This window comes from Mus caroli, chromosome 19 (assembly GCF_900094665.2).
Source record: "Mus caroli chromosome 19, CAROLI_EIJ_v1.1, whole genome shotgun sequence".
In the NCBI taxonomy this organism is placed as follows: domain Eukaryota; kingdom Metazoa; phylum Chordata; class Mammalia; order Rodentia; family Muridae; genus Mus; species Mus caroli.
In genome coordinates this window covers 34,704,774-34,717,705 of record NC_034588.1, presented here as the reverse complement: position 1 = coordinate 34,717,705, position 12,932 = coordinate 34,704,774, and the positions used below count along the sequence as shown (strand labels likewise).

Here is a 12,932-nt window from a genome sequence, read left to right as displayed (position 1 = left end):
ATGGGTCTGCATGGGTCTGCATGGGTCTGCATGGGTCTGCATGGGTCTGCATGGGTCTGTATGGGTCTGCATGGGTCTGCACCAGATGGGGTTCTAGAGCTGAAAGGAGAAGCAGACAAAGGCCTCCATCCCTCAGAAGTTATCTCCAATTAATAGCCACTTGCAAAAGAAAGTTGATTTTGCTCTGAAGGAGTTTCATTAGGAAAACAAGCTACTATAAATGGCAGACGGCATGCCCAGCAGGGGATGACCAGTGAAATGAACGCAGAGCCATCTTTAAGAGAGGTTCCTTGTCTTAGAGTGTATCAAGGACTGTCTCCTTTTCGGGTGTGCTGTTAGGTTACTCGAGTGAGGTCACTCCAATTTCTTTTTGTAGGCACTTAGTGCTATGGGGTTGCCTCTTAGAGACACTTTGTATACCATAAGTTTGGATATGTTGTGTTTGTTTGTTTGTTTGTTTGTTTGAGACAGGGTTTCTCTGTAGCCATGTCTGTCCTGGAAGGAACTCGCTCTCTGGACAGGCTGGCCTTGAACTCAACAGATATCTGCCTGCCTCTGCCTCTCTAAGTGATGGAATTAAAGGCTTGTCCCATCACCACCCAGTAATTGATTTTTGTTTCTTTTTAAAGACAGGATCTCACTATGTAGCCTTGGCTGATCTGGAACTTGCTGTGAAGACCAAGCTGGTTTTGAACTCTGAGATTCATCTGCCTCAGCCTCCTGAGTACTGGGATTGTAGGCATATGTCATCATGTCTTGCACATTAAAAAATGCTTGCCCCCTTCAACTATGTGATATGGTCACCTTGCCACTGTCAGTATTTACAGGTTACTGAAAGGCTGTTTCAAGTTAAAGTCTTTCCTTTCATAATTTTTAATTTAATTTTATTTCTTATTTTTGGAGAGAAGAAAAAAAAAAAAAAACAGATCTTCTTGGCTATAACTCCTCTGGCTGAAGCAAAGGTAACGCTGATGCCTAGCATGGCAAGAGTTGATTAGTAAATTTGGGGAAATATAAGTGCTCAAAGTCAAGAGAAATGGGTGTGGAGGCATTTATGTGCTCTGTAATTCCAGAAAACATCTCTCTAGAGGGATGAAACTCAATGGCCCAAAATATGTGGGTTTTTTTTTCAAATGGAATTATTTTCATTTCTTTTGCTGATTATACTTCTAAAAGCAGCACAGACCTTAGAGTCTGCTCTGTCTGGTTTTCCAAAGTGAAAATGTGAGAGTCGACTGGAGTATGATTACAGGCCAACGTTCACACCCATACAAAGGCCACTTGGCCAATGACACCGCTCAAGTCTGAGCATCAGTTCCCAGCTCTGCCACAGGGACCCTACCAGAGAAATCAGATTGCTGTAACCTGTAAAATCCAAATATCTATGTTCTGCACACATTCTAGGCTTTCAGGTGTGCTGTGCAATTCTGATGCTCAACCTAGCAGATGCAGGGCTGTCTCAGGAGCTCCTTGGAGTGGGCCTACTCATTAAACAAACGGAGGTGCTGGGCAGTTGGGTGTCTCTCCTCACTCATAGATGGTGTATTCTTTCCCTAAGAGGGAACATCATTTCTTTTGCAGGATGCAGGCATAAGAGAGAAGATTCTGGAGTAAGCTTTCTGGGCTCCCCTGGTTTCCTAGCTCTGTGATCCCAGTCTACCCTCTGTGTCTGTCTTGTCTTGTTTTCCCTTTATTTTCCTTTCCCCCCCCCTTTTCTTTTCAAGACAGGGTTTCTCTGTGTAGCCCTGGCTGTCCTGGAACTCACTCTGTAGACTAGGCAGGCCTTGAACTCAGAGATCCGCCTGCCTCTGCCTCCAAAAGCTGGGATTAAAGGCGTGCACCACTATTGCCCAGTTAAGAGGTGCTGCATAAAGCCCAGAGTTTCCAGTGTAAAAATGGAGAGACACAGCATGGACACAAAGCTCTTGCGTACAGCAGACACTGGATAAATACGGAAAAGAGAAGAATGCTCCCCACCCAGTAGACACCGGATAAACATGGAGAAGAGAAGCATACTGCCCACCCAGCATATACTGGATAAACTCAGAAAAGAGAAGCCTTCCCACGCCCCACCCCTTCACCTGGAGGAAAAGTAGTTTTTTCTCCACGATGTCCTCTTTGTTTCTAGACCTCACTTTTCTCACCAGTTCTAGTCACAGAAGAGGTTGGGTGCTCAGCGGGGTAGAGGCATCCTCTGCCCCAGGTGCCCTTCCTTCAGGGGCCAGAGCTCTGCCGGGTGACACAGTTCTCTGCTTCCAGTACCATGCTCATCCTTGGTGAGAGCATCTCCATAGTCCTCTAAGTTCTTTCCCTTGACTCTCGGCTCGGATGCTTGTTCCTCCAACCCTGTTACCCCTGAACACATATGCCAGCTGTCACATGCACAAATGACAAAATGGAGTCCCAGAAACATGACCCATCAATTGGCTGTAGTGGAGTGTCTTTCCAGATGCATTTCGTACTTGACATCACTAGGTTCTAAAGTCAAGCATACACTCCTAAGTGCTCTTGGGCCAATCAAGATGGTGACTTTCAACTTTCAAAATTCAGGGCTGACTTGTTAGCACATCTGAAAACTCAGATTAAACTGTCCATAGATATAGGGAGAAGAAGCTTTCTAGATTTTTTTTTAAGTATATTTTGTTCTATGGACTCCCAAATTCTCCCAAAGGCATTTTTTTTTTCCAAAGGAGATCCTGGAAGCAACTGGAGGACACCAGAGCAATAAGACACCATTTCTGCTAACTCAGTGGGTCTAAAGGCCAAAACCTACTTAAACACTGCTAACTCTTGAGGGCAGGAGGCAGGAGGGGAGGTAGGAAGGGGAAGAGAGAAGGGAGGAAGTAGATCTATAAACATCCAGTTAATGATTGAAAATGTGGGCCTCGGGCAGCCTTCTTTCCGACCAGTCTGATGGAGCAGCACCTTAGCAGTTAACCAGCTTCCCCAACAGGAAAAGAAGCAGTGTACAGGGACTACCTCTCAGCTTCCTGTTGTTTAAAGTTTTCCTCCTTTTAACCTAGTTTCAACCATCAGTAATCATTGATCCTTTTTTTTTTTTGACCTTGCATACTGGCTCTCCGAACTCCTGCTCCCATCAAGATAATCATACGTTCGCTGTGGTTAACTCAGCAACTACTACAAGCCAATCATTTTATTTGGTTGTCTCCATTCTCAGGGGTGGGAACTCAGTCCATTACAATGACCTCAGTCATGGATCTGCACCGAGGCCTATCAGAGTACTGCCATGGCTTCCCTGTTCCCACCTTCAGGGCATCCACGGTCAGGAGCAGTCAACTTTGCATCTTTGTCTAGGTGTAACCTACTGACCACACACACCTCTCATCTGGGTAGCAGTGTAGACATGGATGTGTGTGGTCATGGTATGTTGAAAAGGGAAGGCCTTGGGAACCTTGGTCTGGGGAAGACACAGTTTCTCTGACCTCAAACTTCCCATCTGACTCAGAAGAGGGTGGGGCTACAGATTCACCAAGCCTTGCCATCTCGTACCTCCTGCATTTAACGGGACCTGCTCTTCATCCTCCTGCATCTGCTCGCCCTTTAGACAGGTGGTTTTCAGCACTGGCTGCGTATTAGTACCACTTGGGGAGCCTATTTCCCTAACAGAGTCTGCTATGGAGTTCTGTTGGGAGTCGCAAGCATCGGTATTATCAATCGGATTTAATGTGGAGGTGGAGTTGAAAAGCACCATGCCAGTGGACGAAGTGCTTACAACCTACAGGGACAGCAAATGAGACTTCCATCTTCCCACTGAGCTCAGCGTGTCTGTCTTCAACATTCACGCTGCTCCATCCTGTTCTGAACATCAGGAATGCGGAGGGAAGTGGGAGACGCTTTGCCCTTGAGCTCACCGTCCTTACAGCAAAGCTCCAGGGACAGACAAGACAGCCCAGGGGCACATCATCATCTTGCTGTAATTTCTTCCCTGCCAGAAATCATTTTACCCAAATCTCCTTAGGAGGAAAAAAAGTCTTAGAAAAAAAAATGTGTGCATCAGGTTCTGAAGTTTGATGTCTTTGCAACCGTGGAGATGGGAAGAAGGGTGATCTCATTAGAAAATTCCAGGTGTCGGGACATAAGGCTGTTAGCTGGGGTGGAGAGAAGCTGTCTTCAGAGCACACATCAACCCTTGTACCTGAGGAGAGCCCTGCAGTTGTTTGCAGAACGGTGCTAATGTTTGACTCGCTGATCCCCCTTGTCTGTGTGTAACCCTTCTGTAATCAGCTTCCGGAGGTATTTGGAGATTAGCTCGACCTCTCCGCTGCCCTTAGTCACGAGCCAGGTTGTGGACTCTGCACAGGCAGCACTTCAGGGGCTGCCATCTGACTCATCTTCTCCATCCGTATGACGATGTCCCCTTCCGTTAATAGTAAATCACAGTACTGGGGTGTGGGGTAGGGGAGCAGTGGAGGCCGAAGCCGAGGCTTGTGTTCTGAGTGCTGCTCAGGGAGGGACTATGAATGGTTAGCTCTTCAAAACGCTTTTCTAAAACGACCACTCGAGGCGGCGGTCAGAAGCAAGAGTTGATTTTCTGTTTTCACAGGGAGCATAAATACCAATGCCTTGTGTTAGCACTGTGCAGTCTTGGTCTTTAGCAGAGTTGCAAATGCCTCCTTATATGATTGGAATCTGTGACAACTGGCTTTGTGATTGGTCATCCCAGTTGTAGGGGGAGGGGTCAATTGCACTGATTTCACTTAAATCCACATTTGTGATGATTCAAATAAAATAATCTAACATTTGAATAATAAAAAGTGCTTCCCCTCCCCATGTGCACGAAAGAATCGGTTTGTGAGCCAGCTTATTCTGGAGAATCCTCCATGGAATGTGAGGAGAGGCATGGGAGAGGCTCCCTGGGCTAGGATAGCCTTCAGTGCACTGACTACTCTACTGGTGGGCTTGGCACAGTAGTAGTTCCCAAAGCAATGGAGCAACACACTAGACCTAGCCATGAACACCTGACTTAAAAATTCACATCAAGGCTCACTTGCCCCAAAAAGTTGTATTCACCTCTCCTCTGAAATCCCAGCTCCCCTTGTCCCTGACAAGATCTCTGCCCCACTACAGCAAGGGTCACCTACCTTTTTGACATCTGAGACATTAAGGGCTTTCTTCACATGAGCGGCCCAGCCAACTATCCCAATGTCCAACGGAAATACAACTTCTCTGTCAGGGGCCACGAGGTTGTCCTCAAACTTAGAAGTTGGGGTGACGTTCAGCAGCCTGGAGGCCACCTCTGGTATGCCGTTTCTTGCTCGGCACGAGAACATACTGCAGCAATCAGCCTGCAGAAGCTGAGCGAGCCTCTGCAGCGCCCGGTGAGCCATCTGCTCCGCGCTTCCGGCCTCGTCCTGCATACACTGCAGTAGCTCCAGGCACACGGCCGACTCCTCCACCTGTGTCATCTCAGGGAGCGACAAGCCGGTCTGGACCCCTGCATGGCTGTTTTTGAAGATCACCCCCAGTGCCTCCACCCGTAGTTTCTTGTCAAAATACTCCTTGGCAAAACAAGGGTTCTCCTCCAGGTAGCGCTCCACGGCATCTTGGCTGATCTCACCCATGTTGTGGCTTGTGTTGCTGCTGCTACCCAGAGTGGAGGGCTTTCTCAGAGTGATACCCCGTGCACCATACCAAGGAAATACATCCTGGTCAAAATCGCCAAGGAAGCCTCAGGTGGCTAAGGGAAGCAGGAAGGTTGCTTAGTAGTTCTTCCAAGCTGCCTGTATGTAACACAAGACCTTGGCTTATGGTAGGCAGGAAGCAGTGGATTAAGGAGTTCTTTAAATCACAAAATCCTCAGCCTTATTAGCCTCTAAGTCTTCAGAGAATCTTCGAACAGCCGGGCAAGAGCCAGGCGGCAATGTCTACTGCAGAAGAATAACTCAACTGCTGCTGTGCACTGGTTACCTTACAATAGACAGGCCCTTTAAATTGCTCCTGTGTGACAGCTATCGGGGTGGTTTGTATAGGAACCTCAGAAGCGCTTAGGGTTAGCAGCTTTAAGCATTTCAGCGAGCATGGGGCAGGGAGACAGAAGGTTTTAGTTTCCATGCAACACGAAAAAAAAAAAGAATACTAACTCTTTCTGCTTCTCAAAAGCCCTTTGATCCCCCGGACTTTTCTCTCTACTCTTCCCTAAACGTCTCCCTTCTCAGTGGCCTCCATGTTAGAAAGCTTGGTCTTGGAACCATTGTCAAGGAACACAACTGAGGACTATCGCTAAGAGAGTTAAAGGGTTAGAGTTTTGAAACTAACATATGGCTGCAGTCCAAGTGCAGAGTGACCACAGATTGTGATTGCCTGTCAAGGACATGGCAACAGAAGTGACCCATGCTGTCCCTAACTGGCTTTTCTGCCACTAAGCACATTAGGCAGGATTTGTTTTCAGTAACTGTAGCTGAGCATCATGCTTTTTCCTCCCTCTGAGGCAGCTTATTAAATCTACAGGACCCGAGCTGGGTCTTCTGTTGCTAGGATCCTTGCCATCTCAGGGGCTGCGTTGAGCAGAGTACACAGAGCTATGGAGTTTTGTTTAATGCTTATTTTATCAAGCTTTAATGTCTATTAAGTGCATTTCCTCAAGCAACCCTACCGCCCATCCTAAATCAAATGAAACACTTTCTATCCCAGCTGGCTTGACCATTTAAGGGCTGACTCCAAGTCTTCATGAATCTTTTACCTGTTTGAATAAAACTTCAAACATAGCAACGTTGAAATGAAAAAAACAAAACAAAACAATGAATATAAATTGTTAGTGTATCCTTAGATACACTTAGATTGGCTTCTAAAGGACAATGTGCAGGTCTCTTTTAAGTTTATAAATGCAAAGGCTCACCTCACTAAAATACAACAATCTCAGTAGTCATGGAAGAGAGAGGCTGAGGTTGCAGGATCCAGGTCATGAACTGAAATTTTTAGTTTTCTCAGGTTAACAGAACTCACACTGGCATTAACAAAGTACACCCATTTGTATGATGGTGATGTACTTGTTACCCCAAAGAATCTGGTAAGGTGCCCACATTTTCTTGTTCCTGCTATATGAAACTCAAATTTCCTCTTGGGAGGGCTTTTGCCAGATACCTATTTCCTTAGATGCACTAGGTCCTAGCCAGGATAGGAAACCCCTACATCAAGCAACAACAGGCAGTGAGACTGAGCCAGTACTAGGCCTTCCCTAAAACTAAGACAGAACAAGTGGAGATGAGCCTAGGAAGGTTAGACTGAGGCTAATCTCATGGCTTCAGAGGCTATGCTAGGGGCCTGAAGCTTCTGAAGTAGAGAGGACTCTTCCTTGCAGTTTAATCTGGTAGCCAGGGGATGTTGGCTGTGTAGAATAAGTTTGGAAGAGTTTTCTCTCTATGGCTACAGAAGTACACCAAATGTTGAGACCACTTTGCTAACTGCTCTGAGCCAGAGTTCAGATCCCAGCACCCACATAGGTGACTCATGACTCCAATTCCAGCTGACGAAATGCCTGATTCTGGTCTCTGAGAATACCCTCATACATATGTGTGTATACTCACACAGACACACACACACACAAACACACACACACACACACGAGTTCTCTTGCTTCCAATTCTACAAAACAGTTTGAGAAGCATTCCTTCTTCTTTAAGAGTTTGGTAAAGTTCTCCAGCGAAGCCATCCAGGTCCTATCAAGTTGGTATCATTCTAGGAATGCAAGGATGGTTTACCGTTCATAAAACAATTCAAGTAACACCGGACCTAGAGAGATGCCTGAGCAGTTAAGAATATATTTCTCTATCAGAGGACCCAAGTTCAGATCTCAGCCCCCATATCAGGGGATGCGCAAACACCTGTATTACCAAGGACGCATACAACACTCTCTCTGGCCTCTGAGGGCACAAGCATACAAATCATTTTTTAAAGTAACATAGCACATAAATAAAATCATGGATAAAAGTCACCAAGCTCCAAAGGACACCTCTATCCTAAGCCATGGTCACACAGATGATTCACGTTAATCCAAACAAAATTTAAAAGACAGGAATGTTGGGGGCCTCCTATCAGCTGGTGTGTGCTGTCTGTTTGGTGGTCCAGTGTTTGAGAGATCTCGGGGGTCCAGATTAATTAACATGATCACCCTTCTCCTCAGCTTCTTTCAGCCTTCCCTAATTTAACAGCAGGGGTCAGCTGTTTCTGTCCATTGGTGGGGTGCAAATATCTGCAGCTGATTCTTTCAGAGGGCAGTCATGATAGATCCTTTTTGTGTGAGCGCTCCATAGCCTCAGTAATAGTGTCAGGCCTTGGGACCTCCCGTTGAACTGGATCCCACTTTGTGCCTGTCACTGGGCCTTCTTTTCCTCAGGCTTCTCTCCATTTCCATCCCTGTAATTCTTCCAGACAGGAACAATTATGGGTCAGAGTTGTGACTATGGGATCGCAACCCTATCCCTCACTTGATGCCCTGTCTTTCTGCTGGAAGTAGGCTCTATAAATTCCCTCTCCCTATTGTTGGGCATTTCATCTAAGGTCCCTCCCTTTGAGTCCTTCCAGGTCTCTGGTGCACCCTGGGGGGTCCCCCAACCTCCTATTTCCTGGGTTGCCTGTTTACATTCTTTCTACTGGCCCTCAGGGCTTCAGTCCTTTTCCCTTACCCAATGCCAGATCAGGTTCCCTCTCCCCCCAACTTCCCTACCAACTCCATCCACTTTCTCTTCCAGGTCCTTCCCTCCCTCCCAACTTGTGGTTGCTTTCTTCTCTCTCCCAAGTGTGACTGAGGTGTCCTCACTTGGGGCACTTTAGCTTGTTGGCCTTTTTGAGTTCTGTGAACTGTATCTTGGGTATTCTGTACTTTTTTTTTCTTTCTAATATCCACTTATTAGTGAGGACATACCATGCACGTCCTTTTGGGTCTGAGTTACCTCGCTCAGGATGATATTTTCTAGTTCCATCCATTTGCCTGCAAAACTCAGGATGTCCTTGTTCTTAATAGCTGAGTAGTATTCCATGTGTAAATGAACTACATTATCTGTATCTATCCTTCTGTTGTGGGACATCTAGGTTGTTTTCAATTTCTGGAGACCCCCAACACATACAGTAGAGGACTTCCAGGTTTGTGTTCAGTCAGAGATGATGCACCTAACTCTCAAGAGACTGGAGACCCCAGGGAATTAGGAGGTCAGGTGGGTTGGGGGGAAGGGCATTCACATGGAGACATGGGGGTAGGGAGTAGGTGTGGGATGTGGAGCAGTCAGAGGGTGGATGCGGGGGACGGGGAATGGAATATAGAGTGTAAAAAATAAATTAAAAATAAAATTAAAAAAAAAGAATGATTAAAAACAACAGTTTGTTTGAACTGAAATAAAATCTTTATTATTTTAGTTTGCTAAGGATTTAATTAGGAAATGATTATAAATTTAATCAAAACTGTTCTTTTTGAAGGTTGATGATATGATTGTCTCTTTATGCCTGTTACACAAAGCAAGGTTGAAAAAAAGACAGGAATGTAAGCAAGGGACTTGTGAGGAGAGTTAGGTAGGAAACAATGGGGTGAGAACAATCAGAATTCATTATACACACATATGAGATTGCAAAAAAAACAATTTCATATAACTTATTTTTAAGTGGCATAAAAATTAGCAAATGATCTGAATAGATACCTTTCAAGGGGAGAAAGACAAATTGTGAATAAATATATGAAAAAAATACTACATGTAGATGGGTATTAGAAAAATGCAAATTAAAGCCAAATTGAGAGTGTATCTCATCTAGGTAGATTGGTTACTACTCAGACAACTGATGCTGGCAAGTGTGTGGAGAAAAGGGCACCTTATACACTGGCAGTGGGTATAGAAATTATTACAGTCACTGTGGTAAACAGAAAGGAAAGTCCTCAAAAAAAATTATAGAACTACCAAAGGATCCAGCTAGCCTTCTCCTGAGTATATATCCAAGGAAAATGAAGTCAGCATAGCAGCATGCTCATGTTTGTTGTAGCATAATTCTAATAGTTGAGAGGTGAAATCAGTCTGTATGTTCATCTACAAGTGAAGAAAAATCATATATAATTTGCACGTAATATATATCTCTATGTTGTACATAAATATATAATTACATACAATATATAGTGAATGTATAATTTACATATAGTGGAGTATTATTCAGCCAAAAGAAAATGAAATTCTAACATTTGTGAAAAAAAATGGATAAAACCGGAGTCTGTCCAGTATGTTAAGCAAAATAAGCTATATGCAAAAGAGGCAGGTATCATATATTTTCTTTCATATGTAGAAACAAAAATCCAATGACCTGAAACTATAAGAGGTCCTCTCAGGGACTGTGAAGGGGGTTGGAGACAGGGAGAAGAGGCGTGGGAAGAGCTCAGGCAAGCAGATAGATATACTCAATATGTGTTACATGAATGTTTGGAAATACCACGGTGAATCCCATTAATTTGGCACAGTTAAAATTAAAAATTATAGTAAAAATGTGATCTTGTAGTACTGAGTGAGATGAACGGGAAAAGTGCAGACTTGGCATTAATATGTGGATTTATAACATATACTTCATTTAGGTCATCATCAAATACTCTGAAAATGTGAATAGGCCTTAATCCTAAAATTATGCACACCTTACATTATGAAAATAATTAAATACATATGTGATTAATGTCATTGCCATGTGTTTGCCATAAGCACGGTTATAAAAAGGAAAGTTTAGAAATTACTAAGACAGGCTGAAGAGATAGCTCAGCAGGGAAGGGTGTTTGCTGCTGAGCCTGCTGACCTGAGCTTGATCCTTACCCAACCATTTGTGGGACTTCAGTGAGTATGATTCCCATCTTTATACACAGCTCACTCTTCAGCTCCACTCTGGTCAGCTTCTCTGCTCCTGCTTCTGTCCCATGGAAAACTGCTCAAAGCCAGGTCATGTCCTGACCACCAACTGTAAAGGCACTTTGACCTCAAGAGTCCCCCGGAGGCTGCTCTACTGGTTCTTAACTGGTGAGTATGACTGACTATCTTGGGGACAATTTGAATAATGGGACCCAAGTTACTTTCAACTAAATTAATGAGGTTTTTCAACTCAATTGATGAGGTACTTTTGCAACCACTGAAAATCGTTTAAATTGATACTGGAAAAGCAGAGTGTCTTTGAGTCCAATAGGAGCTTTCTGTCTTGCCTCAATGGGCCTTGGCTGAGATATTAGGGTGCTGTATGCTCACAGACACACAAACCTTTCTCGAGTCAGCAACCTTCAGACTCTTGTTCCCCAAATTCGAAGAATGAAACTCAGGGGTCACGAAGGGTGAATTTTAGGGATAAGTTTATTATAGATCTGTAGATGAGAGCTTAAAAGGTAGAAGGCAGAAGTCTTGCAGAGCAGGGATGAGTACCTGGAAATAGAGCATACTGAACTGCTAGTTTGGAGACCCTGTAAAGAACTTGTGGTAGAAACTGGGATGAAGCATGGTTCCAGTTAACCCACCCATGAGGTATATAGGTGCCTCCTCTTAATTTTAGTCACTTCTATACTCATAGCTTCCAAAAAAGAGAATGAAAAAGAACCAGGTACCAAAAACTCCTCTGGCTTTCCTGCCCTCCAGAAAGACCACTATTAGGCTTTCTGCTGTGGAGTCTGTAGTAGTTAGAATAAATATGGACCCAAAGACCCATGCACACGAGTGCTTGGTCCATCTCTATGGCACTATTAGGATGTGTGGCCTTGTTGGAGTAGGTGTGGCCTTGTTGAAAGATGTATGTCACTGCGAAGGTGTGCTTTGAGGTTATATACTCAAGCTGCACCCAGCCACAGAGAATCTCCTTCTACTGCCTGCAGATCAAGATGTAGAATTCTTGGTTCCTCCAGCATCGTGTCTGCTTGCATGCTGCCATGCTTCCCTCCATGAGGAAAATGGATTAAACCTTTGAAACTGAAAGTTAGCCCCAATTAAATGTTTTTTTTTTTCCTTTGTAAGAGTTGCCTTGGTCATGGTGTCTCTTCACAGCAATAAGACCCCAACTAAGACAGGATCCTTGACTAGAGGGCCAGTTTCTATCTCCTGTTGTCATCATTATCCCCTCTGGAGAAGTAACCACAACTGATGTTGGAGAATTTAGATGACCAATCTGGCTTCTTCAGGTCGAGTGGAGTTGTTGGATGTAGCAGTTGGGTATCTCTATGGAAAGGACCTGAAAAGTGCATCTGTATTTTCATCTACACAACAGTCAAGAATAATGGGGAAAGAAGTCCTGGACCAGAGCACAGAGTCATGATGGAGGAATAAAGGCAGGAGCATCATGGAGAAGTGAAATTAGAGCCCTTGAGCAGAAGAAATGAGCCTGTCTCACTCGGAGTTTGCATGAGTTAGTTAATAGGAATGTTTAACATTGTAAGCCCTAGGCAGAGAACCAGGTTCTCCTATAGGTGGAGCAATAATGAAGTTGAACCAAGGTCAGATGTCCTGTATCTGGGCAGTGTTTTCCTCATCAAGAAGAAAATCCTTAGTGAAAAATGGTCACCCATATAACATCTCAAATGGTTAACTTAAGTCTAATGTCAGGGGAGCATGGTTCCTTACACTGTTAAAAATCACTCTTTTTTAATATTGGTTATTCTTTCCTGGTAGGTATTAAGGTCATGAAGTGAAAAAAAAAAAAAAAAACTGCTCTTGCCTTCACCATGACCCTGTGTTCTGGTTCAGGACTTCTTTTCCCATTACTCTTGACTGTGGTGTAGATGAAAATACAGATGCACTTTTCAGGTCCCTTCCATAGAGCCAGCTGAGGCTCTGGTCCTCAAGAATTATATGAGCTTCAGAGGTACCACGGTTTACTTAATCAGTCATTTCCTTCTTTCCTTCCTTCCCTGTCTGTCTGTCTTCCTTCCTTCCTTCCTTCCTTCCTTCCTTCCTTCCTTCCTTCCTTCCTTCCTTCCTTCCTTT

General features: G+C 44.4%; 1 protein-coding gene across 2 annotated transcripts in view; it reads right to left on the bottom strand.

Annotated features, from left to right (window-relative positions):
- Window positions 1-5,748, bottom strand: part of Pde6c (phosphodiesterase 6C) — a 52,539-nt gene extending 46,791 nt beyond the window's left edge. For both annotated transcript variants that reach the window (XM_021151904.1, XM_021151905.1), the window contains exon 1: window positions 5,103-5,748. In XM_021151904.1, the coding sequence (XP_021007563.1) occupies window positions 5,103-5,582 (480 nt within the window). In that variant the 5' untranslated portion in view covers window positions 5,583-5,748. The remainder of the gene's footprint in view (window positions 1-5,102) is intronic.
- Between the last annotated feature and the right edge of the window lie 7,184 nt (window positions 5,749-12,932).